The sequence below is a fragment of the Mesoplodon bidens genome (assembly GCF_964165515.1).
Source record: "Mesoplodon bidens genome assembly, contig: HAP1_SCAFFOLD_118, whole genome shotgun sequence".
In the NCBI taxonomy this organism is placed as follows: Eukaryota; Metazoa; Chordata; class Mammalia; order Artiodactyla; family Ziphiidae; genus Mesoplodon; species Mesoplodon bidens.
In genome coordinates this window covers 1,108,320-1,130,316 of record NW_027671260.1, presented here as the reverse complement: position 1 = coordinate 1,130,316, position 21,997 = coordinate 1,108,320, and the positions used below count along the sequence as shown (strand labels likewise).

Below are 21,997 nucleotides of genomic sequence, written 5' to 3'. Positions count from 1 at the left end.
ATTCACAAAAGGTATCTGGGTCCTTTCTTGGCCGTGGCCTAGTCGTATTCACCAAAGAGAAGAGCACGTCCCATAAGAGCTGGCGGCTTTGGGAGGACCGGGGAAGGCGTCAGCTGGCAGGAAGCTCCCTGAAAGAAATAGAGGAATCCCCACCCATCCATGAGCTGCCTATTCTTCACCCTTAGAAACGGGGCTTGTGATGTGCCAGGCACTGCAGGCATTTTGCCATTTAACCCTCCCGCTGCCCCACGCAGTAGGCCCCTTGCTAACAGTTTTGGTTGCTTTTGTTGAGGAACCTGCGATACAGAGGTCAAGCCACTTACTCAGGGTCATTCGGGGCAGTGGTGGGGCTTGACCCCTATTTGTTTGACTCCAAATCTGGCCTCTGAACTCTGAGAGACACTGCCGGCTTCTCGAGTGATGTGGGAAGTGGATTCGAGTGAGCACGGCCTGGGCCGCGGTTCCCGTCCCTCTGCCACATGGACAGAGCCACAGACCCAGTTCGCTGTGAAGGCCCAGCATCTTATACCAAGTCTCATTTTCACAGCCAGAGATATTAGTGTGGAAATAGGACTTTTGATTCTTGAAAGGTCTGCTTGGTGAAGAGATGGTCAAACATTAAAACTACAAACTCCATTTTTTTGGGGGGGGCAATTCTGAAGCTTAAGATGTGTAATTTCATCTCAGTGCTTCAACCGTGCCACCTCTGTGAACGGGTGAAGAGTTTCAAAGTTTTATACAGGAGGCTAAAAAACTAAGGCTCCTTGTGAAAATACTAAGTGTAAAACTTAGAAAAGAGGAATTCTGCTTTCTGTTCATTTCTGCTTAAAGACAACGAAGATATACTCCCTGGAAGGAACGGATGCCAAGACAGATGTATACAAGTGCCCTTTAGGATCCAGCAAAACTTTCAAATGGATTATTGTTTTCTTCCCGACAAACAGGGATTTCTGACGACATATTAACAACAAGCCTGAAATGCAAACCTGAGTCCTGGAGTGAAACCCCCAGGAGCAATGGTGCGATGTATTCAAGGGGGCCACCCTGGTAAGGGAGACACAGAAGGAAGGGGTGTGGAAAAGTGAACCTGGGCGGGGGAGGGCAGCAGGTGGGGAGGGAATCCTGTTTCTGCCACTTAGTAGCCAGGGAACGGTACCCTCTGTCAACTCAGCTTTCCCCTCTCTCTAAGGGGCCGACACTTGCCAGCATCCCTTGCGGGTTGATGGGAGAGATGAAGCATGTGCGGTGTGGAGCAGGTGCCTGTCCCTTGGTAAGCCTTTCCCCCAGTTGTGAATTCCACGAATTTGAAAGCTACTAGTTGTAGCTCTTCTGGGGACCCTGACAAAGGTTCAGGTTGGCCATTTCAGACCCTTTTCGGCTGAGGGATGTCCAGCGCCAAACAGGCTGGCATGTCCCTTGCGTTGTGTGTGAATGAGGCAGCCCAGGAATAATGCATGTGAAACCTCATTATGTAAATCCTCAGGTTTTCAGTACATGACAATGGCTTTTTTGGGGGCCCTTCTCTGTCCCATTCTGTGGTCTGGTGTCTCTGCTTTGGGACCTAGTCTGCCAAGCCCTGGGGGCGGGGGTGGGCACCCTGGGGAGGGGTGAGCTCTCCAGAGGGCACATCAAAGGGAAAGTCACAACTCTGTCACTGGCCCAGCTCTCCCAGTCATTGCTTGGTGTGAAAGGAAACTGTCCTCTGCCTGAGGCAACCCCATGTCACACACAGATTAAGGCCTGTAATGTTTAATTCAGAGCAGTGAGCACTGGAAACACCACATCCAGGCTCCCTCAGAGCAGGACAGCCACTTTTCATTTCTGGGGCTCTAAGCCAGAGAGCCTGCTGTCTGGAAACCTATTGCCTGGAAGGTTCGCAGGATGGAGGGCAGGCTTCTGCAAGGAACTATCTGACCATCACCTCCTGGTTGAGGAGAAGGGCACCCTTCTATGACCTTGGCCTCCTTAGAGCTCATGCAGGCAACAAACACACACATACAAATACACACACATGCCAACACACAACACATACTCACATGGACACACATACACACAAGCATGCGTATACAAATACACAGCCCCAAGTCAGAAAGACTGGAGTACTATTCTGGCTACTCAGAAGAGCAAACCCAGATCTTTATTCTCAGAGAGCTTATTCCTCGGTGTATCCCTGGCACCTGGCAGAGCAATGAAAATCAGAATCGCCGCCTTTAAAAACACTCGGGCTGTTCACTCAACTGATTGTGGTCATCATTGCAGGAGGCAGGGAAGTCAGATCATGATGCTAGACACCCTTAAGCTCAGTACAGTGCTGTGTGTCAATTATGTCTCAATAAAACTGGTAGAAAAAATAGTTATCTGGATAGAAAGAACAAGATAAAATACACGAATTATCAAAAGTTAAAAAAATACAGACGAGCTAGACTATGAGTCTCAGAAAGCACTCTTCACAACAGCCAGGACATGGAAGCAGCCTAAATGTCGATGGAGGAGTGGATAAAGAAGATGTGGTACAAATATACAGTGGAATACTACTCAGCCGTAAAAAAGAATGAAGTAATGCCATTTGCAGCAACATGGATGGACCTAGAGACTATCATACTATGTGAAGTAAGTCAGACAAAGACAAGTATCATATGATATCACTTATATGTGGAATCTAAAAAAAATGATACAAATGTGCTTATTTATAAAACAGAAACAGACTCAAAGACTTTGAAAACAAACTTATGGTTACCAAAGTGGAAATGTGGTGGGGAGGGATAAATTAAGAGTTTGGGATTAACATATACACACTATTATATATAAAATATATAATCAACAAGGACCTACTGTATAGCACAGGGAACTCTACTCAATATTCTGTAATAACTTATATGGGAAAAGAATCTGAAAAAGAATAGATATATGTGTATGTATAACTGAATCACTTTGCTGTACACCTGAAACTAACACAACACTGTAAATCAACTATACTCCAATATAAAATAAAAATTAACTTAAAAAAAAAGAAAGTTTAAAAAAATAGAGGCAAGCTAGACTATGAGTCTCAGAGAGGCTAAGCTGACACATATATATGGAATCTAAAAAAAAAAAAAAAAAAGAATGTTCAGATGAACCTAGGGGCAGCCAGGTATAAAGACACAGATGTAGAGAATGGACTTGAGGACATGGGGAGGGGGAAGGGTAAGCTGGGACGAAGTGAGAGAGAGGCATGGACATATATACACTACCAAATGTAAAACAGATAGCTAGTGGGAAGCAGCTGCATAGCACAGGGAGATCAGCTCATTGCTTTGCGACCACCTAGGGGGGTGGGATAAGGAGGGTGGGAGGGAGACACAACAGGGAGGGATCTGAGGATATACGTATGCATATAGCTGATTCACTTTGTTACACAGCAGAAATGAACACAACACTGTAAAGCAATTATACTCCAATAAAGATGTTAAAAAAATAAAAGCTGCCTGAAGTCACACAGTAAATGGCAGAACAAGAGTCTAAACCTAAGTCTGCCTAATGCTAAAGCTATTCTGCCACCTTCCTTTGAAATGAGTGAATGCATTCTTTGCTGCCTGAATCCCACTGGGGCCTCAGTTGGCTGTTTCTAAAGGGAGCTGAGGGGCAGCCTCAGAGGCTCTGCTCCGAGCAGGGACCTCTCACCTTCTGCTGCCTGATCGCCCTGGTGACCCTCTTCTCCTGGTGCAGCCACTCTTCCATGTGCGCCAGGGCCTCCTTCAGCAGCGCCTTTTCTTCGGCCTCTTTGGAGATATCGTCCTTCAGCTTTGCCACCTGTGACTGGTACATCTGAACCGACACTTTGCTCTGCCTGAGCACACAGGAGAGACAAAGTCTCTTTTCTCCTCATCTTTCTCACTCACCACCAATGCTACCGACCTGGGAGATCCTCAGAACACTTCCATATATGCCTGGCTTCGCGGTTTCCTTACAAGTGGGGGGAAGGCTGAAGATGTGGGGACTAGAGGGCAGAATAAATAGCCCATTGGCTGTGGACGTGCAGCACGAAGGGGGCAACGGTTATGCTACCAGCCCCTCCCAATTTCCCAGAGAGGGTGGGGGAACGGATACCACTGAAAATAGGATGGAATTACGAAAAGCACACACATGGTGAAACATCAGACACATTTATAAAAGGTGCACCTTATTCCTTAACAGTAGGGTACTTTAACTGCTGCTTTCTTGCCCAGAGACTTGGGTCCATCAGGCCCTGAGTCACCATCCCGCCTGCCCCCCTCCACACCCGGGCCTCTGTCCTCTTGTCCTGGTCCCTACGGGTCTGCAGCTGCACCGAGGTTTAGCCTGGAGAATGGAGGCCTGGGCCTTTTGCCGGAGACACGGGCCATACTTGAGCTGTTCAATGTCCTCCTCGTATCGTCTCAAAAGCTCTTCTTTTCTCTGCAGCTGGTTCTTGAGTAGGGTGATCTTATCAAACACCAGGTACAGGTCTCTTTGTCGAAGCTGGTAGACTCTCTCCCTCTCTTTTGGGGAGAGGTGTTTCATGGACACGTGACCTGACATACCTTTGATGTTCATCAAAGTCCCGAGGGTTTTGATCATGTCCATGTACTACGAGAAAGCATTTCGCAGGTAAGAGGCCTGGCCCAAGACCGCTGGTGGCCACTTTGAGGAGGCAAACGTCTAATTGTGTTTCATTCATTTTCTGCAGTTGCAGAGAAGAAACACATGCTTTGCAAATGAGTGCATTTGGGGTTTTTAGTTCGACTTTCATTTTCCCCCGCATCCATTTACACTATGCCTTTTTGAGAATTGGGGGGAAGTGGGGAGGCGGAATGACAACAGACATAAACATTCATTCTTACTACCCAGTCTTGCAAGGAATTGGGCTCTGCAATTTCCAGCCCATGCTGGGATAGGAGATGGGTCTCGTGGAGCTACTGTACCAACTAAACATGTATGTGGAGTTGATGTTTAAACTATCTGCAGGGCACGCACGTTTGGACAGGAGGGGACTGATGCTGGGTATACCTACCAGCTTTTCACTAAGATCTAAAGCGTCAGCCACATCCATTTTCCTTAACTTCTCAGAGACCATGATGGACCCTGGGCTGGAAAGGCCATTTTGAGGCTGAAATAAAAAAAAGAAGAAAAACTCTCTTGGCATTCCATTATGATTTTCTACATCCAGAAGAATAACCCAAAGAATAATGGAAGAACCGGAAAGATACTAAAGAATAATTTGAGAGAGTTAATTTTTTTAACATCTTTATTGGAGTATAATTGCTTTACAATGCTGTGTTAGTTTCTGCTGTATCAAAAAGTGTATCAGCTATACGTATCCATATATCCCCATATCCCCTGCCTCTTGCGTCTCCCTCCCACCCTCCCTATCCCACCCCTCTAGGTAGACACAGAGCACCGACCTGCTCTCCCTGTGCGATGCAGCTGCTTCCCACTAGCTATCTATTTTACCTTTGGTAGCGTGTGTGTGTATATATGTCCATGCCAAGAGAGTTGGCTTTAAATCCAGTCTGACTCTGTGAACTGCTTTCTTTATGACTGTGTTCCTACCCCTTCAGAGCACGACTGCCTTTGAAATGATGCATCACTTGTGCCGTTCTTTGGCCACCGTCTCGTCTGTCTTCACTTTAGGCCAGTGGTTCTCAACCGGGGGTGACTCTGTCCACCCTACCCCCTCCAGGACATTTAGCAATACCTGGACACATTTGTGGGTGTCATAATTGCTGCTGGCGTCTAGTGGGTAGAGGACAAGGATGCTGCTAAACACCCCACGATGCATAGGGCAGTCTCCCAAACAAAGAGTTACCTGGCTCAAAAAATCAGTACCGCTGATGTTGAGAAGACAAGCTCCAGAAAAATGGGGACCATGTGGCTTTTGCTCACTATCTCCCTCCTTGTGCCCAGCATGGCACCTGGCACCGAGTGGTGCATAGTGGGCATGTTTGTTGAATGAACGAATGAAGGTTAAGTGGAAAATAGCCTCCCTCCTTTTTATTAAAGGAATCTCATTTCTGTGCAGCAGAAACCATACCCTCACAAAATTTGGCCCAACCTTCTCCTAGCTCTGAAACCTGGTGGGTGGGCATCACTTCAGACCCTTTCCAGAGACAATGCAGATAGTGTTTGCAGCTGCATCTCCCTAAGACCCCAACCAGCCAGCTGGCTGCTGGAAGCCCAAATGACTGCATGGAATGGCCACCAGTCTGAATAGGTTACCCGATCTGAACGACTACAAATAACCATAATAAGCCTCCTTAAAAACTAAATTGGCTTTTAATGCTTGCCATGAGCACCTCTTAGCCCTAGCATTTGTTGGCACTACCCTGAAAACCTCTGAGATTAAAAACAAAACAACTAAAAAACTATAATGGCCCCCAAAGTGACTGTGATAGATAAGAGTGGACATATTTGTCTATGTATCTATGGAGATGAGAATAAAAGAGGGTATCTGAAGATGACAATAAACCGGGCAGATCTGCTGCAAAAAGAACCTGAGATGCTGCTCAGTGTCTTCAGCTACCCTGAGCTGCATCCTCTGTACCGCTCCAGACGCCCCCTCTTTTCCTGAGGGGAGGGTCACTAAGGAAGAGCCTGGGCTACAGGATCCAAGCACACAGTCCCCACACGGTCTTTGCAGGCTCGCAGACAGACCACCAGGGACACACCCCTGGTGTGTCTTCAATCATTATTCTGTGACCTTGGGTGAGGTACTTGACCTCCTGAAGCCTTAATTTTTCTTATCTGTTAAATGGGGACAAAAATAGTAACTATGACACAAGGTTGCTACGATGGTTAAATGACATAAGGCATGGAGCCGGCTGAGCTCAACGCCTGGCACACAGTAAGCAGTTCACAGATGTCAGCTATTCTTCCTCCTGCTCTTTCGTTTAATTACTGCCAACCTTGGAGGATTGAGAGTTGGGAGGTTTCCTGCTCTGTGGTGTCAGTGGTGGGATGAGGGCTTGTTGCCAAGGGGAAGGTCAATCTTGGAAGCAGGACCATCAGGACGTGAGATCCAGCTGAGCTCCCCACCTGGAGACAGTCCCTCTACTCCCAACCTCAGAGAAGGAAGATTCGATTTTACCAGGAAGACCAACACGTTTCTGAAGACTCACATCTCTAGACGTGTGAGCAAATGTCTAGAAAAATTGTAGGAGAAAATGCTGGTACAGATAGGATGGCTTTATTATGTTTTCCAAAAGCTGGTTTAGACTAGCTGCCGCAGCAAGCCACGCTGACCTGAGCTGTCCATTGTCATGTGTCAGTCAAACACCTGATCAAACATCCATTTAGGATACACGGCACCTTCAACCTAACAATCAAATTACTTCTGAAAATCCTGGAAAACACGAACTATGCTCCCTAAGAAAGGAAGGTTTTCTTGGATAATACTCTTTAAATACTGTTTGACAATAATAACTATCATCTATTAAAGTGCTCGCTATGAGCTAGGCACTGGGATAATCACTTTACATGATGATCTCCTTTAATTTTTCCATCATCATTTTACAGCTGGGAAATGAAGTCCCAGAAAGGTTAGGAGCCTGCCCAAGGTCACAGAGCTTGCAGAGCTGGGATTAGGACACAGGTCTCTGATTCTAGAACTTGTGTCTTCTTAATCATCATGGCTCCCTTCTGCTGCCCTTTATGTGTTCATGTTTTTCAGTTTATAGCAAAAAGCAAGTGTTAGGAAAGCTCATGACATACTGTTGTACATTAGCTTGTTGGATATTTTCTGCAGAATATAACATGTGATGTGAAAAGGAGGGTCCAGAGATTGACCTGGCCAGCATCAGTGCAATGCTATATCATGCTGTACATGATGGGAAGCCGCCTTTCTATTCAAACATTGGATCGCTGGTACGGCCAGGCACCGACCAGTCCATACAGGTGCCAGCCCATCAGGGAGGACCTGGCCTCGAACCAATGATGTATACAGTGGTGCCAGGGCACACGGCTCGTGTCTGTCCTCATGCCCACCCTCCCCACGTGTCAGTCAATGCAGAGACAAAGTTTCTTTGGTTACCGTTCCGATCTCTACTCTTGAAAAAGTTGGCAAGTCAGGTTTTACATCCAATATTTTCCGAACATTTTTTTCCATCCCGAGGGTCTTTAAGTCTAGAAATGATCCATCCATGTGGTCCTTGTGATCTATAAAAGAAAAAGTTTACACTCAAAAGAAAGGCTCAGGAAGAAGTTACTACATGTAAAAGTCACAGCTGCTATTTACTGGACCCTTACCACAAGCCAGTACTAATTAGCTCACCATCCTCCGTTGGCAGGTGAGGCATCGAGGCCCAGAGAGGTGAAATGACTTGTCCAAGGCCACACAGCTCATGTGAGGCTGCAGCCTCCCAGGGCGGGGGCAGTGAGGGGGAACCTTCGGCCACAGGTGTGAGGATGGACTTGAACCCAGGCTTCTGTGTCCTAGCACAGGGCTCTACCCAACAGCAAGCTTGGTTTCTTGAAAGCCCTATTCCCTCTAAACAGGGTATTTATCCTGGGAAGTTCCCCAAGGTTGGTCCTTGCACAGCATCCATCTATGAAAGAGTCCCAGGGGAGGGGCCATCATTCACCTGGAGTGATCACTGCTTGGCTGAGGCCCCACTGGGCGTGGGCACGCGTGGGTGTGCAGAGTTGGAGGGGATGGCATGTCAGAATGGAAGAGGTGGTTGGGTGAATGTTGCCTCCCCCCCAAAAATGTCTGGGTCCTAATCCTTAGAGCCTATGAACATTACCTGACAGGGCAGAAGGACCTTTGCAGATGTGATGAAGGTAAGGATCTTGAGATGCGGGCTTATCCTGGATTAGCTGGGGGGACCCAACATAGGCGCATGGGTTCTTACAAGAAGCAGACACAGGGAGTCTGACTACAGACAGAGACGGTGTTGTGACAGAAGCAGAGAGTTGAAGGTGCTCCTCTGCCGTGAGCCAAGGAAAGCGGGGAATTTTTATTTCCTCGAAAAGGCAAGGAAACGGATTCTTTCCTAGAGCCTCCAGAAGGAACCAGCCCCTTGCCTTTACCTTAGCGAAACTGATTTTGGACCTTTGGCCTCCAGAACTGTAAAAGAATAAATATGAGTTGTGTTAAGCCCCTAAGTTTGTGGTAATTTGTTAGAACAGCCATAGGAAACTAATATGGGGGGTGAAGGCAGGAGGTAGGATGAGAGGTGGGGAAATGCAGTGCATGTTCTGGAAGAGCTTAATTGGGTTAGAGCAGATGATGGGGGAGGGGAGGAGTAGAGGGAAGAGTCGGGATGGAAAGCTGAGCTCAGTTTGTGGTCAGCCTAGAACCGTAGCCTAAAGAGTATAAACTTGATTTAAACATCACTGAAATGTCACGAGTGTGACCTGTGTGCCCGGCCCTCTGCCAAGCAATCAACGCATCACCCCACTGTATTGTCCCGCCATCGCCTCCTTTTACACACGAGGCGGTCGGGCTCTGAGACCTGTGGCTGCTGGACGCCACACAGCTGGCAAATGGCTGAGCCAGGGATTGGGATCACAGTGGTGTGACTCCAGGGTCTGAGTCACTGCTATTTCAGCTTCTGATGGAGCAGTGAGCTGGCTTAATGAAGGGTGATTTTTTTTTTCAGAAAAATAACCGGGATGTATTAGAGACGAAGGAGCCAGCAGCATTTCTCAACTGCAGCATCTCGACGTGTTGGGCTGGACAGTCCTCGTTGTGGGAGCCGTCCTGGGCACCGTAGGACGTTTAGCAGCATCCCTGGCCTCCACCTACTGGCTGCCAGGAGCATCACCCACCCAAGCTGTAATTATGAAAGATGAGAGGGTTTCAAGAAAGCAAACCGAGAGGGTTGGGTAGGCCAGAGAGAACATGGTGGGGGGAGCAAGCTGGGGCTTCAGTGCAGGGGGGCCACGTCAGTTGCCAAAGAGGCAAAGACAATGTGGGAAGTTGGTGGTGAGCACACAGGGTGTAATGCATTTCAAGGTCTTAGTGGGACAGGAGTACAAGCAGTAGAAAAGGAGCTAAAGAAGCAGTGGTCCCAGTGAAGATACACCAGCTTGAAGTGCATGTTTGATGATGAAGGAGAAAGATGGAGTGGGAGGCTTTAGACGCTGAAGAAGGAGGTCGTGATTCAGGAGCTTGTGCACAAGGTGGTCTGGGAGGGAGAGAGAAGGGGAGACTCAGGGAGGGAAGAGCTGCATTTGGAAAGAGAACATAGTGAGGGAAGATGGAGGGAATGGAGGAAAGGTGGGTGCGGAGAGAGACAGGAGGGGAGCTGAACCGGCTCGTGCCTGGGCCCTTGACCTCTGACAATGCCACTTGCTGAGAATTTCCAGCTTGGAAGAGTGAGAATAATAATATTATAATAATAGCTATTCAGTATTAACCACTTGCCGTGTGCCAGGCACCATGCCAGAAGTTTACCACGTGATATTTTCTGATCATTACAAACAGCCCAGCAAGGAAATGTGTTTGCATTTATAGGTGAGACACAGACGCCCAGCAAGGTTAAGCTATGGAGCTGGTAAGCAGTAGGATCAGAATTCAGACCTAGGTCTGTCATTCTCTTTTCAGAGAGACTAGAGGCTGGAGAGTGAAGGGCTGGGCTGGCTGATGTGAAGGGTGCGTGAGGAGAGGGGCGCTGGGCGGATCCCGAGATGGCAGAGATGGGTGATGCGGACTTGGGCTGTTGGAAAGAGGGATTTTCTTCTCTGGGAGAAGAAGCAATTCTTGATTATAGTTCTGGTTACAAAAGTTACACATGCCTGTTACACAAATCCAAACAGGGCAGAAACCCATAAAGTGGAAAGTGTCCCCCCGCTGTATCCTCAGTGGCCGGCACACAGTGGGGCTGCAATAAATAGTTGTTGAACGACTACGGGAAAGTCATGGCTCACGCAGTCTCATCATGCTGGGATAATACTCTCAACACTTTTATGTCTTTTCCTTCAGATTTCACCTGTGGTCGGATATTGGCATTTGAAAAAAAAAAGAAAAAAAAAGGGAGAACACTGTGCATATTGTATTACAACTTTCTTTTTTTTCACATAAAAATACTGCATATCTTGGATATCTGAGAAAGAGCGATTTTCTATGTATGCAGGGAATCCTTTTATTTGCAACAAAGTCTTGCAGAAATAGACACAATCAACTGAGCTTGCAAAGATCAATGTAAAAAGTCCTTTCTTTCCCTTATCAAAAGAAGCTGAGAAACCAGGCAGGAGGAGAGGGGAGCTGACTTTTAAGGTCCTCCTTAGATGTTTCCTGTCTTCCAGTGGGACCACACAGTAATCCTTCACCAATCAGATTTTTTTTTTTTTTAGGTCGCAGCTTTTTTACTTTTTAATTGAGATATAGTCAATGTAAAATATTGTATGTTTCAGGTGTACAACATAGTGATTCACAATTTTTAAAGGTTATATTCCATTTATAGTTATTATAAAATATTGGCTATGGGCTTCCCTGGTGGCGCAGTGGTTGAGAGTCTGCCTGCTAATGCAGGGGACACGGGTTCAGGCCCTGGTCTGGGAGGATCCCAAATGCCGCGGAGCGACTAGGACCGTGAGCCGCAACTACTGAGCCTGTGCGTCTGGAGCCTGTGTTCCAGAACGAGAGAGGCCGCGATAGTGAGAGGCCAGCGCACCACAATGAGGAGTGGCCCCCGCTTGCCACAACTAGAGAAAGCCCTCGCACAGAAACGAAGACCCAAGACAGCCAAAAAAATAAATAAATAAACAAATGTGGGGTTTAAAAAAAAAAGAAAAGAATTAAAAAAAATTAGGAAAAACTGAAATTAAAAAAATATATATTGGCTATATTCCCTGTGCTGTAAAATATATCATTGTAGCTTATTTATTTTATACATAGTAGTTTGTACCTCTTTTTTTGAAATTGGAGTATAGCTGCTTTACGATGTTGTGTTAGTTTCTACTGTACAGCAACGTGAATCAGCTCTATGTATTCATATATCCCCTCTTTTTTGAATTTCCTTCCCATTCCGGTCACAAAAGGGTGGAACGCTTCATGAATTTCCGTGTCATCCTTGCACAGGGGCCATGTTAATCTTCTCTGTATTGTTCCGATTTTAGTATATGTGCTGCTGAAGTGAGCACAGTAGTTTGTTCCTCTTATTTCCCTACCACTAACTTGTCCCTCCCCCTTTCCTGCTCCCCACTGGTAACCACTAGTTTGTTTTCTATATCTGTGAGTCTATTTCTTTTTTTTTGTTATATTCACTAGTTTTATTTTTTAGATTCCACATAAAAGTGGTATCATACAGTATATGTCTTTCTCTGTCTGACTTATTTCACTAAGCATAGTACCCTCCAATTCCATCCATGTTGCTGCAAATGGCAAAATTGCATTCTTTTTTATGGCTGAGTAGTATTCCACTGCATATATATATATATATATATATATATCTCACATCTATTTTTTGGGGGGGCCACACCATGCAGCTTGTGGGATCTTAGTTCCCCAACCAGGGACTGAACCTGGGCCGTAGCAGTGAAAGCGTCAACTCCTATCCACTGGACCGCCAGGGAATTCCCTACTGCATCTTCTTTATCCACTCATCTGTTGATGGGCACTTAGGTTGCTTCCATGTCTTGGCTATCGTATGTAATGCCGCTATGAACATTGGGGTGCATGTATTTTTTTGAATTAGTGGTTTTCATTTTAGGGGAATAAATACCCAGGAGTGGAATTGCTGGATCATATGATAGTTCTATTTTTAGTGTTTTGAGAAACCTTCAAACTGTTTTCCGTAGTGGCCACACCAATTTACATTTCCACCAACAGTGTACAAGGGTTCCCTTTTCTCCATATCCTCGCCAACAGTTGTTATTTGTGTTCTTTTTGGTGACGGCCATTCTGACAGGTGTTAGGTGATATCTTAACCAATCAGATCTTTAGTAGTGACCCCAATCTCCTGGGCTGCTCATGACATGATCCAACAATAGTTACTCAACCTGGATTTCCCTGAGGGATTTATTTCAGGATTTTACAGACCTAGCTCGTTACATGCGTTTTTTCCCTTAGGACAATATTTTAAAAGGCAGGTAGTATGGTGGTTCAGAGCAGGGGCTTTGAGGTCAGAGGGACCTGGATGGAGTCCCAGCTTTACCACTCGGCAGCTAGGAAATGCAGCCCATTGTCAAGAGCCGAGGAAGAAGGCCTGGGAAGAGAACTGAGTGCTCACGGCTAAGAAAATCTGACTAGCTGTCAAATAGAGATGCGGCAGGGGTCACAGGTAAAGGCACCTCGGCGTGAGTAAATCAAGCTGCCCTGCCTGTGCGCATACCCATCTGCTTGCCATCCACATTTAGTTCACATTCAATCAACAAGTATTCAAGGCTGATGCGGATGGCAGCTACCATTTACTAAGGCTTATGTGTGACCCCATGATTTGGGTACCAAGTCGTTTAATCCTCACAACTACCTGGTGAGATCTTAACCCCATTTTATAACCAAGTAAACAGAGGCACACAGAAGTCGAGACTTGCTCACACAATGAGTAAGCGCACACTTGAGAGTCACACCTCAGCAGCTGGTCTCCAAAGCCTGAACTCAGAATTATTCGCTCTAATGCAAATGGGGCTTTGCTGGGGCAAGGCCCGCGGTGCGCATCAGACACCCTTCACTCCAGGGAATGAAACTCTCAGGTTTGTCTCTGTTCAAGTTAACGACAGAACCTGTCCTCTAGGAACTGGGCATGTACCTGGTACCCCTCTGGATCTTCAGAGGGCATGTGGGGTCACAGAAAAAGCACAAGTGCTAGGATCACAACGACCTCAGTTTGAGTCCTGACCCTACCATGTACCCGCTGTGTGACTTTGAGCAAGTTCCTTAATGTTATTGATACTCAGTTTCCTTACTTGCAAAATAAAGACGACAATAGTACCTGGCTCATTGGGCTGTTGGAAGATGAAAGTACACAGTACATGTAAAACAACTAACACAGTGACAAGTACCGAGGAGGAATTAAACAAACCATGGTTCCTACCCTCCTCTTAGGAACTGTGAACACACAAGGCTCTTAGGACTGCTTGTGTATGGTGATGAGTGACTGGGGGATCCCCTGCTGGCCTCAGTAATGGGAAGTACCTTGAATCACTTATCATGGTGGTCTAACACATAAAAAGTTTTTGAGCCAGCTTCTTTTTTTTTTTTTTTTAGCGGTACGTGGGCCTCTCACTGTTGTGGCCTCTCCTGTTGCGGAGCACAGGCTCCGGACGCACAGGCTCAGCAGCCATGGCTCACGGGCCCAGCCGCTCCGTGGCATGTGGGATCTTCCCGGACCGGGGCACGAACCCGTGTCCCCTGCATCAGCAGGTGGACTCTCAAACACTGCGCCACCAGGGAAGCCCCTGATGGCTTAATTTTGCAACCCATGTTTCTTTACGGTAATGTAAGACTAGATTTAGAGACAGAGGCTTCAGTGACTCCTAAAGCCTGGGGAGGGGACAGTGCACACATTGCTTGGACCCGCTATTACTAGGATAGAGATCATGACCTTTCCTTGTTTTAGTTCTGATTTTGAAGAACAGCTAGAACTGTGGGCCACATCTCTCTTGGTTTCACGCACACTCAGACTCTGCCATGATTACAACAACAGTAATACAGTGGTTGGGGAGGGTCTGGGTTGCCGGGAGAAATGCAACGCCCCTCTTCTCTATGCTCTCTGTGAGGGGCAGGCACTTACAGAAAAGTTAATCTTGATTTTGCCTCTCTTTTTTTTCTTAAACCCCACATTTGTTTATTTATTTATTTTTTTGGCTGTCTTGGGTCTTCGTTTCTGTGAGAGGGCTTCATCTAGTTGCAGCAAGCAGGGGCCACTCTTCATCGCGGTGCACGGGCCTCTCACTATCGCGGCCTCTCTTGTTGTGGAGCACAGGCTCCAGACGCGCAGGCTCAGTAGTTGTGGCTCACGGGCCTAGCTGCTCCGCGGCATGTGGGATCCTCCCAGACCAGGGCTCGAACCCGTGTCCCCTGCATTAGCAGGCAGACTCCCAACCACTGTGCCACCAGGGAAGCCTTGCCTTTCTTTTTAAACACGTTTAAAAGAAATTCAGGGGGCTTCCCTGGTGGCGCAGTGGTTGAGAGTCCGTCTGCCGATGCAGGGGACGTGGGTTCGTGCCCTGGTCCGGGAAGATCCCACATGCCGCGGAGCGGCTGGGCCCGTGAGCCATGGCCGCTGGGCCTGCGCGTCCGGAGCCTGTACTCCGCAATGGGAGAGGCCACAACAGTGAGAGGCCTGCGTACCGCAAAAAAAAAAAAAAAAAAAAAAAAGAAATTCACACCACCTTCTGGATTACCTTAGACATATCCTGGCTGGGGTTGTTTAATCACCAGAGTTGAAAATCACTCCTCTATTCTCATTCATTATTGTAAGAATGTCAAATTTGTGCAGCCTCCCTGGAGAGCGCTTTGGCAAGAAGGATCAACGGTAAATGTTGGAGTTTCCCAGGTGTGGCCCTGGGCTCTCCTTTCTCATTCAATACTTTCTTCCTAGTGATACCATTCACACGTATGGCTTTAATCACCATCCATCCATCCACCCGTCCATCCATCCCATCTGACTAAGCACCCGCTATGTGGCACATGTTCTTCTGGGTTCCGGGGCCACATCACTGATACAGTTGGATATCCAGGGTGACAGCTGCGTCCTTGGCACCTCACTTTGGATGTCTACAGGCACCTCACACTCATCTTCCCTCTCAAACCTGGTCCTCCTGTGGCATTCCTTACTCTGGATTTTAGTGAAGGAACCACATCTGTACTTTTAACACAAGCCAGAAACCTGGAGACCTGTAGCCCCCTTTCTCTCCATCACTTCCCTTCTAGCCATATCTAACTCCATCACTGAGGCCTGTTGATTCATCTCTTAAATGCCCCTGGAATCTTCTCTCTTGCTCCGTCCCCTCCATTGCCACAGTGAGGGCCACCATCGTGTCTTGTGACAGCCTCCTAACTGCTCTCCTGGGGTTCTGTGCTGGCCACCTTCCTGTACATTTTCCACTCGTGGCCAAGATGACTGTCTCCAAATGCAAGCCTGTTCCATCAGTTTCTTCCTTAAAACCTTTCGTGGGCTTCTCTCTGCTCTCAGGTTAAAGCAGAGCTTCTTACCAGGGCTCTGCAAGCCCCCGGCCACAACATGATACAGCCCCTGTGGACCTCCTTCACCAGTCCCTGCCCTCCGCCTCCATTTCTTTAAGCCCCTTGAGTTCTCCATGCTTCCTGCGATCCCACCACGCTGCTCCCTCCACCCAGAATGCCCTCCCCTCCCCTCTTTGGCAAATAACTCCTATGCACCCTGCAGTTGCCCTGCCGTCCCTGACCAGGTCAGAGCCCTGCACTTCTTCAAAGCAACTGTCATGATTAAAGTTTTACATGTGAGAGATTTTTCAGTTAATGCCCCACCCTATTCCTCCCTGAGACCCTAAGATCTACAAGCACAGGGAGAGTGCCTGTTAGTTCCCCAATATTTTATAATGAAAAATTTCAAATGTACAGCGAACAGGGAGGAATTTTACAGCCAACATCCATATACCCCATAACCTGGATTCTACCTGTTTCTGACCCCATTATATTTCCATCCTGCACTGTGCCTGGTATCTAGGAGGCCTGTGATAAATCTTTGTTGAATGAAAGTGGTTCATATCCTTCCACATCTAGGATGATAAAGATAAGATGAACAGGTATGTGTGAATAATATTTATGTCAGCCTCATCTATTAAGTGTGAAAAACTGGAAGCAACTTAAATGCCCATGATAGAGGACTGGCTAAATAAATTACGGTACATCCTTCAGAATGGGGTTCCTTGCCATCAGTGACAGCGATGATGTAGATCTGTGTGTATTGACATTGAAGGATGCTCCAGATGTACTGTTAGGAATGAAACTAAAGGAAATTGGGTATAATATGACATTATTCTTTTGTAAAGTTAAAAAATCAATATACGTGGATAGGTAGTGCCTATTTTATGCCAGGTACTATTCTAAGTACTTTACATATATCAATGCATTTTAATCCTCACAAAAATCCTACGGGGTGAGTATTCCCTATTATCCCCATTTTACAGGTAAAGAAACAGGCACAGAGAGGGGAAGTAACTTGCCTAGAATCACACAGCTCTTTCCATGGGAAAATGCCCTGGAAGTTCCACACAAAATATGATAGTAGTGACGATACCAAACGCTAGTGAGGATGTGAAGCAACAGGAACTCTCATTCATTGTTGGCGGGAACGCAAAACAGCCACTTTGGAAAAGAGTTTTGTGGTTTTCTTAAAAACTAAACGTACTCTACGGACTTCCCTGGTGGCGTAGTGGTTAAGAATCCGCCTGCCAATGCAAGGGACACAGGTTCAAGCCCTGGTCTGGGAAGATCCCGCATGCCGCAGAGCAACTAAGCCTGTGTGCCACAACTACTGAGCCTGTGCTCTAGAGCCTGTGAGCCACAACTACTGAGCCCGCGTGCCACAACTACTGAAGCCTGCACACCTAGAGACCATGCAACGCAACAAGAGAAGCCACTGCAATGAGAAGCCCGTGCACCACAAGGAAGAGTAGCCCCCGCTTGCGGCAACTAGAGAAAGCCCGTGCGCAGCAATGAAGACCCAACGCAGCCAAAAATAAATAAAATAAAATAAATTAAAATTAAAAAAAACACCTAAATGTACTCTAACCACACGATTCAGCAACCGCGCCCTTGGTATTTACTCAAAGGAGTTGAAAACATGTCCACACAAAACTCTGCACGTGGACGTTTATGGCAGCTTTATTCATAACTGCCAAAACTTGGAAGCCACCAGGATGTCCTTCAGTAGGTGAATGGAAAATGGAATATTATTGGGCACTTAAAAAGAAAAAAAGAGCTATCTAGCCATGCAGAGACTTGGAGGAAACGAAAATGCATATTACTAAATAAAAGAAACTAATCTGAAAAGTTGTATGATTCCAACTACATGATATCCTGGAAAAGGCAAAAACTATGGCGACGGTAAAAAGATCTGTGGTTGCCAGGGGCTGCGCGGGGGCTGGGAGGGAGCACAGAGGATTTTCAGGGCAGTGAAACTATTCTTTTTTTTGGGGGGGGATAGGTTCTTTTATTTGAAATAAAAATGTCCAGTTTTGAAAAGAAAAGAAGGTTTCTAAAAACATAAGTCCTCAAACCACAGGTTTCCACAGGTTGACGAGTTGAATTCCTGAACACTGCAGAGGGATTACTGGAGATGTTGATTACTTAAGGCACTAATAGGAAGGCACTGAAGAACAGCAGGGCCAGGCTTCAATCAGACAAATGTGCGCTGCCCTGGAGGAATTGCATAGGCTGGCTTTGAAGTTGGCTTCTCCTTTGCTTCTTTTTATTTTGTTAAACTTGTAGCTTTACTTTCCTCAATTTCTAGAATATCAGTTTCTAGATATTTGGGTTTATGGGTTATCATCATTTTGCTTTATTACCACGTCCCTGATCTGTAACTTCACCCACCCCACTTCCCCTCTATGGACTCCACAGGTGGCTTTTAATGAATTCTCTGTCCTTTCTGTTACTGTGTAGTTACAGAGTGACCTGAGAAGTGAAACTCATAAATCGAGTTGACCTAATACCAGGGCTTTGTGCACAGAATCCACCAATCTGCTCAGAGATGGCCTGATCTGAACCACATCCCCCACCATGCTCCCTGGCTTCTGCTTAGGGCAGTAGATTTGGGATCAAAGGCACCTTCAGGACTGGACCATCTTCCCGGTGGAGCATCGTGATTTACAGGGCCTCTGGGTCCTCCCCGGGGTGGGCCTCATTATTGGTGGACCTGCTGGTCTCAGGACTTAATGAAGCTCAGGTTGTTGATGTCTCATCGCAGAAAGAATTCAGTGAGAGACAAAGTGATAGGTAAGACGTGGACTTATTTAGAGAGAAACACACTCCACAGACAGAGCGTGGGCCATCTCAGAAGGCGAGAAAGGCCAGGGCAGTGAAACGATTCTGTATGATATTATAATGGTGGATACATGTCATCACACATTTGTCCAAGCCCAAACCCATAGGATGTACAACACCAAGAGTGACCCCTACACAGCACTGTAAATCAACTACACTCCAATAAAATTAAAATGAAAAAGAGTGAACCCTAATATAAACCATGGACTTTGGGTGATTAGGATGTGTCAATGTAGGTTCATCAGTCCTGACAACTGTACCTCTCTGGTGCTGATGCTGATAAATGGGGGAGGCTGTGTATGAGTGGGGACAGGGGGTTCCTGGGAAATCTCTGTATCATCCTCTCAATTTTGCCATGAACATAAAACTGCTCTGAAAAACGTCTCTGCTCTCTCTATGTATATATAGGGTTACTTCTGAGAGAGAAGATTGAGCATAATTTCGATTTTTCCTGTTGACTCTGTCACGTCTCCTTTTTCTCCAGTAATCACGTCGCACTTGTGCACTTGTTTCCAGGAACACTGCTTCTCAAGTGGTGAAGCAAAGTGAAGTCTGGAGAAGGGAACACTTGGCCACATACCTAAGAAGCCTCCCTCAACAGATGTCCCATCGTGATCAGATTCAACGCAATAGTTCAGTCATGTAACTATGTGAGAAAAGAGTTTCAATCACCTTTGTCGGAGCTGGAGAACTGGATCCCCACCTCGTGGAGGAGATGCTCCGTTTCCTCCAGCCAGGACAGTGACAGGCGCAAGATGTCCAGCGCCACCTTCTGGAGCCCTGAGACAGGTGGGCTGACCTGCAGGTGCTGCAGGAGGTCGACCTCCTTCTTCAGGTCATTGCTACAGCAAGACATTGTCATGCATGCCTGGAAAGAGATGAGGTCGTGAGGAGCCCGGGCACCATCGCCAGAAATACCACCTGACGCTTGTGACCCGCACAGAGCAGTGTTCTTGACGGGCCCGTGAAGCAGGCAGAGCCGTATGTTGGCCGCCCTGTGACGGCCCAGTTCTACTTCCCTTTTTGGGGGGCGGAAGGAAGGAGGCAGCTTTTATTTCACGTGCACTCTAATTGGGACTCTGGATGGTCAAAGAGACCCTTTGTTTAGGTATAGGCAATTCCAAAGCCAAATTGCCAAGGACGATTTCACTGAAAGTTCAGGGAAGCAAATTTGGTTACAGAATTCCTGCTGAGATCAACACACAAGCTGGTCATAAAGTGCGGTTTCCTGATTTGAAAGAGTGCTGACAAGCCAACATTTGCCCAGACTCCCCAGATAGCAGCTGCATATTTCCAGAGAAAGCAGAAGCAGCTGCCTGATGTGATAAGCTGGATCCCAGCGTGGGGGCCATGAAGTGGGGGCTCTGCCAGACCCTCTGGTCCAATAAGGGTAAGAGCAGCCTTCCACTGCTGGGACAGAAAAGAAAACTGCAAATAAAGAGCAGAATGTTTCTTTGGTTTCTCTGGAAATAACACGGGGCTGTTTTATTTTCCCCGGGGTCTGGGGCCTCCCAAAGGCAGTACTTGGAGTGTGTCGGGCAGCTTCTCCTTGGCCACACCAAGTTCACCTGGGAGGCATTTCTGGAGGTCCTTTGTTTTCTGATCTCAAACAGATTTCTCCAACAAGAGAAAAGGTGGACTAAAAGCAGAGCTGGACAATTTCCTGAACAAGGAGCACAAAAATGAGACACAGGGGACATTTGAGGAATGGAGAAGGGGGCACCTGGCAACGGTCTAAGGATGTCTTCAGCTTCTTGATGTTCTGGGTGATTTCCTCCTCTTTGCAGCTGCTGAGCTGGGTCTCCTTCTGCAGGGTCCGCTTTTTCTGCCAAACGTTGATATTGTCCTCTGTGACCCTGGTGCTCTTCTCTAGTAACTGGTGAGAAAAAGAAAAAAAAAAGATTTAAAATGCAGGGTGGGGCTTCCCTGGTGGTGCGGTGGTTGGCAGTCTGCCTGCCAATGCAGGGGATGCGGGTTCAAGCCCAGGTCGGGGAAGATCCCACATGCCGTGGAGCAACTGGGCCTGTGAGCCACAACTACTGAGCCTGCGCGTCTGGAGCCTGTGCTCCGCAACAAGAGAGGCCGCGATAGTGAGAGGCCCGCGCACCGCGATGAAGGGTGGCCCCTGCTCGCCGCAACTGGAGAAAGCCCTCGCACAGAAACGAAGACCCAACCCAGCAAAAATAAATAAATAAATAAATTAAAATGCAGGGTGGCTCTGGGGGGAGGGGACCTGGAGGGCTTCAGCTTCAGCTCGGAGGAGGGAGGTCCTGGCGTGTTTTGGGGATGGCTCTGGAGGGTGGATATTGGCTCTGTCACCGGGGCATGTTTCCCTGGATCAGAGATGGTTTTTTAAGAGCCAAAGGCCTGTCATGTGGCCACGAGTGTGTTCTAGATTCTTCTGCATTCTGGGAGGGATTCATCACGCTGAGCCTGATGCTGTGGGCTCCTAAAAAGGAGGTCGTCTGAGAGAAGCCCGTGGTGTGATCTTGTGACCCGCGCGCTGACACCCAGGGTTGGAGAGGATAAACGGAAGGATAATAAGGTATCGTTACAGCCAGAGGCCCACCCTCACTGCCATCTGCCACTTCAGGAGGAACGAGCGAGCGAGGACGCACCGTCCATGCTGAGGCCGCCCCTTTCCTCGCGGGGCTAACGGAGGTTCACCGTGTGGGTCTGCCGACCAGACACAGTCCTGGGTGGTTTAATTTGATTTTCACAGAAACACTACAAGGGAGTTTAACTGGCTTTTACTTGAAAAGCCAGGAATTCCCAGAAAATCAAAACAAATCTTTATGGAGTAGCAACAGTGTGAAAATTATGTGCCACCAACAAAAAACAGGAACATATGCTCCCAGTGTCTGGAGCCCCGGGTCCCTGAAGGAGAAAGTGGGGAAGAGAGACGAGCCTGCTGATTGGAGACGGGTTTGTCCTGGAACGGTTTCACGCGTCCGCAAGTGGCCTTGAGGACCTGACCTCTGAAAAGCTCCAGCTGCAGCACAAAGAAAGGGAAGGGGATGAGGTGAGTGGCACAGCTGCAGCTGCAAGGCTGGGGGAGGCGCCTCCATCGCTGGGTCTGGGAGAAAT

The 21,997-nt window shown here is 47.4% G+C and overlaps 1 protein-coding gene across 1 annotated transcript in view; it reads right to left on the bottom strand.

The window, feature by feature from the left end:
* The window catches only part of LOC308611653 (forkhead-associated domain-containing protein 1-like), a gene marked incomplete at its 3' end in the record, with an annotated part of 28,715 nt that extends 8,760 nt beyond the window's left edge, over positions 1-19,955 (bottom strand). The window contains exons 1-4 of the mRNA XM_081260356.1: positions 19,583-19,955; positions 8,027-8,151; positions 5,012-5,107; positions 4,542-4,587 (exon numbers count right to left, since the gene is read on the bottom strand). Of these exons, the coding sequence (XP_081116482.1) occupies positions 4,542-4,587; positions 5,012-5,107; positions 8,027-8,151; positions 19,583-19,772 (457 nt within the window). The 5' untranslated portion in view covers positions 19,773-19,955. The remainder of the gene's footprint in view (positions 1-4,541; positions 4,588-5,011; positions 5,108-8,026; positions 8,152-19,582) is intronic.
* Positions 19,956-21,997: the final 2,042 nt, after the last annotated feature.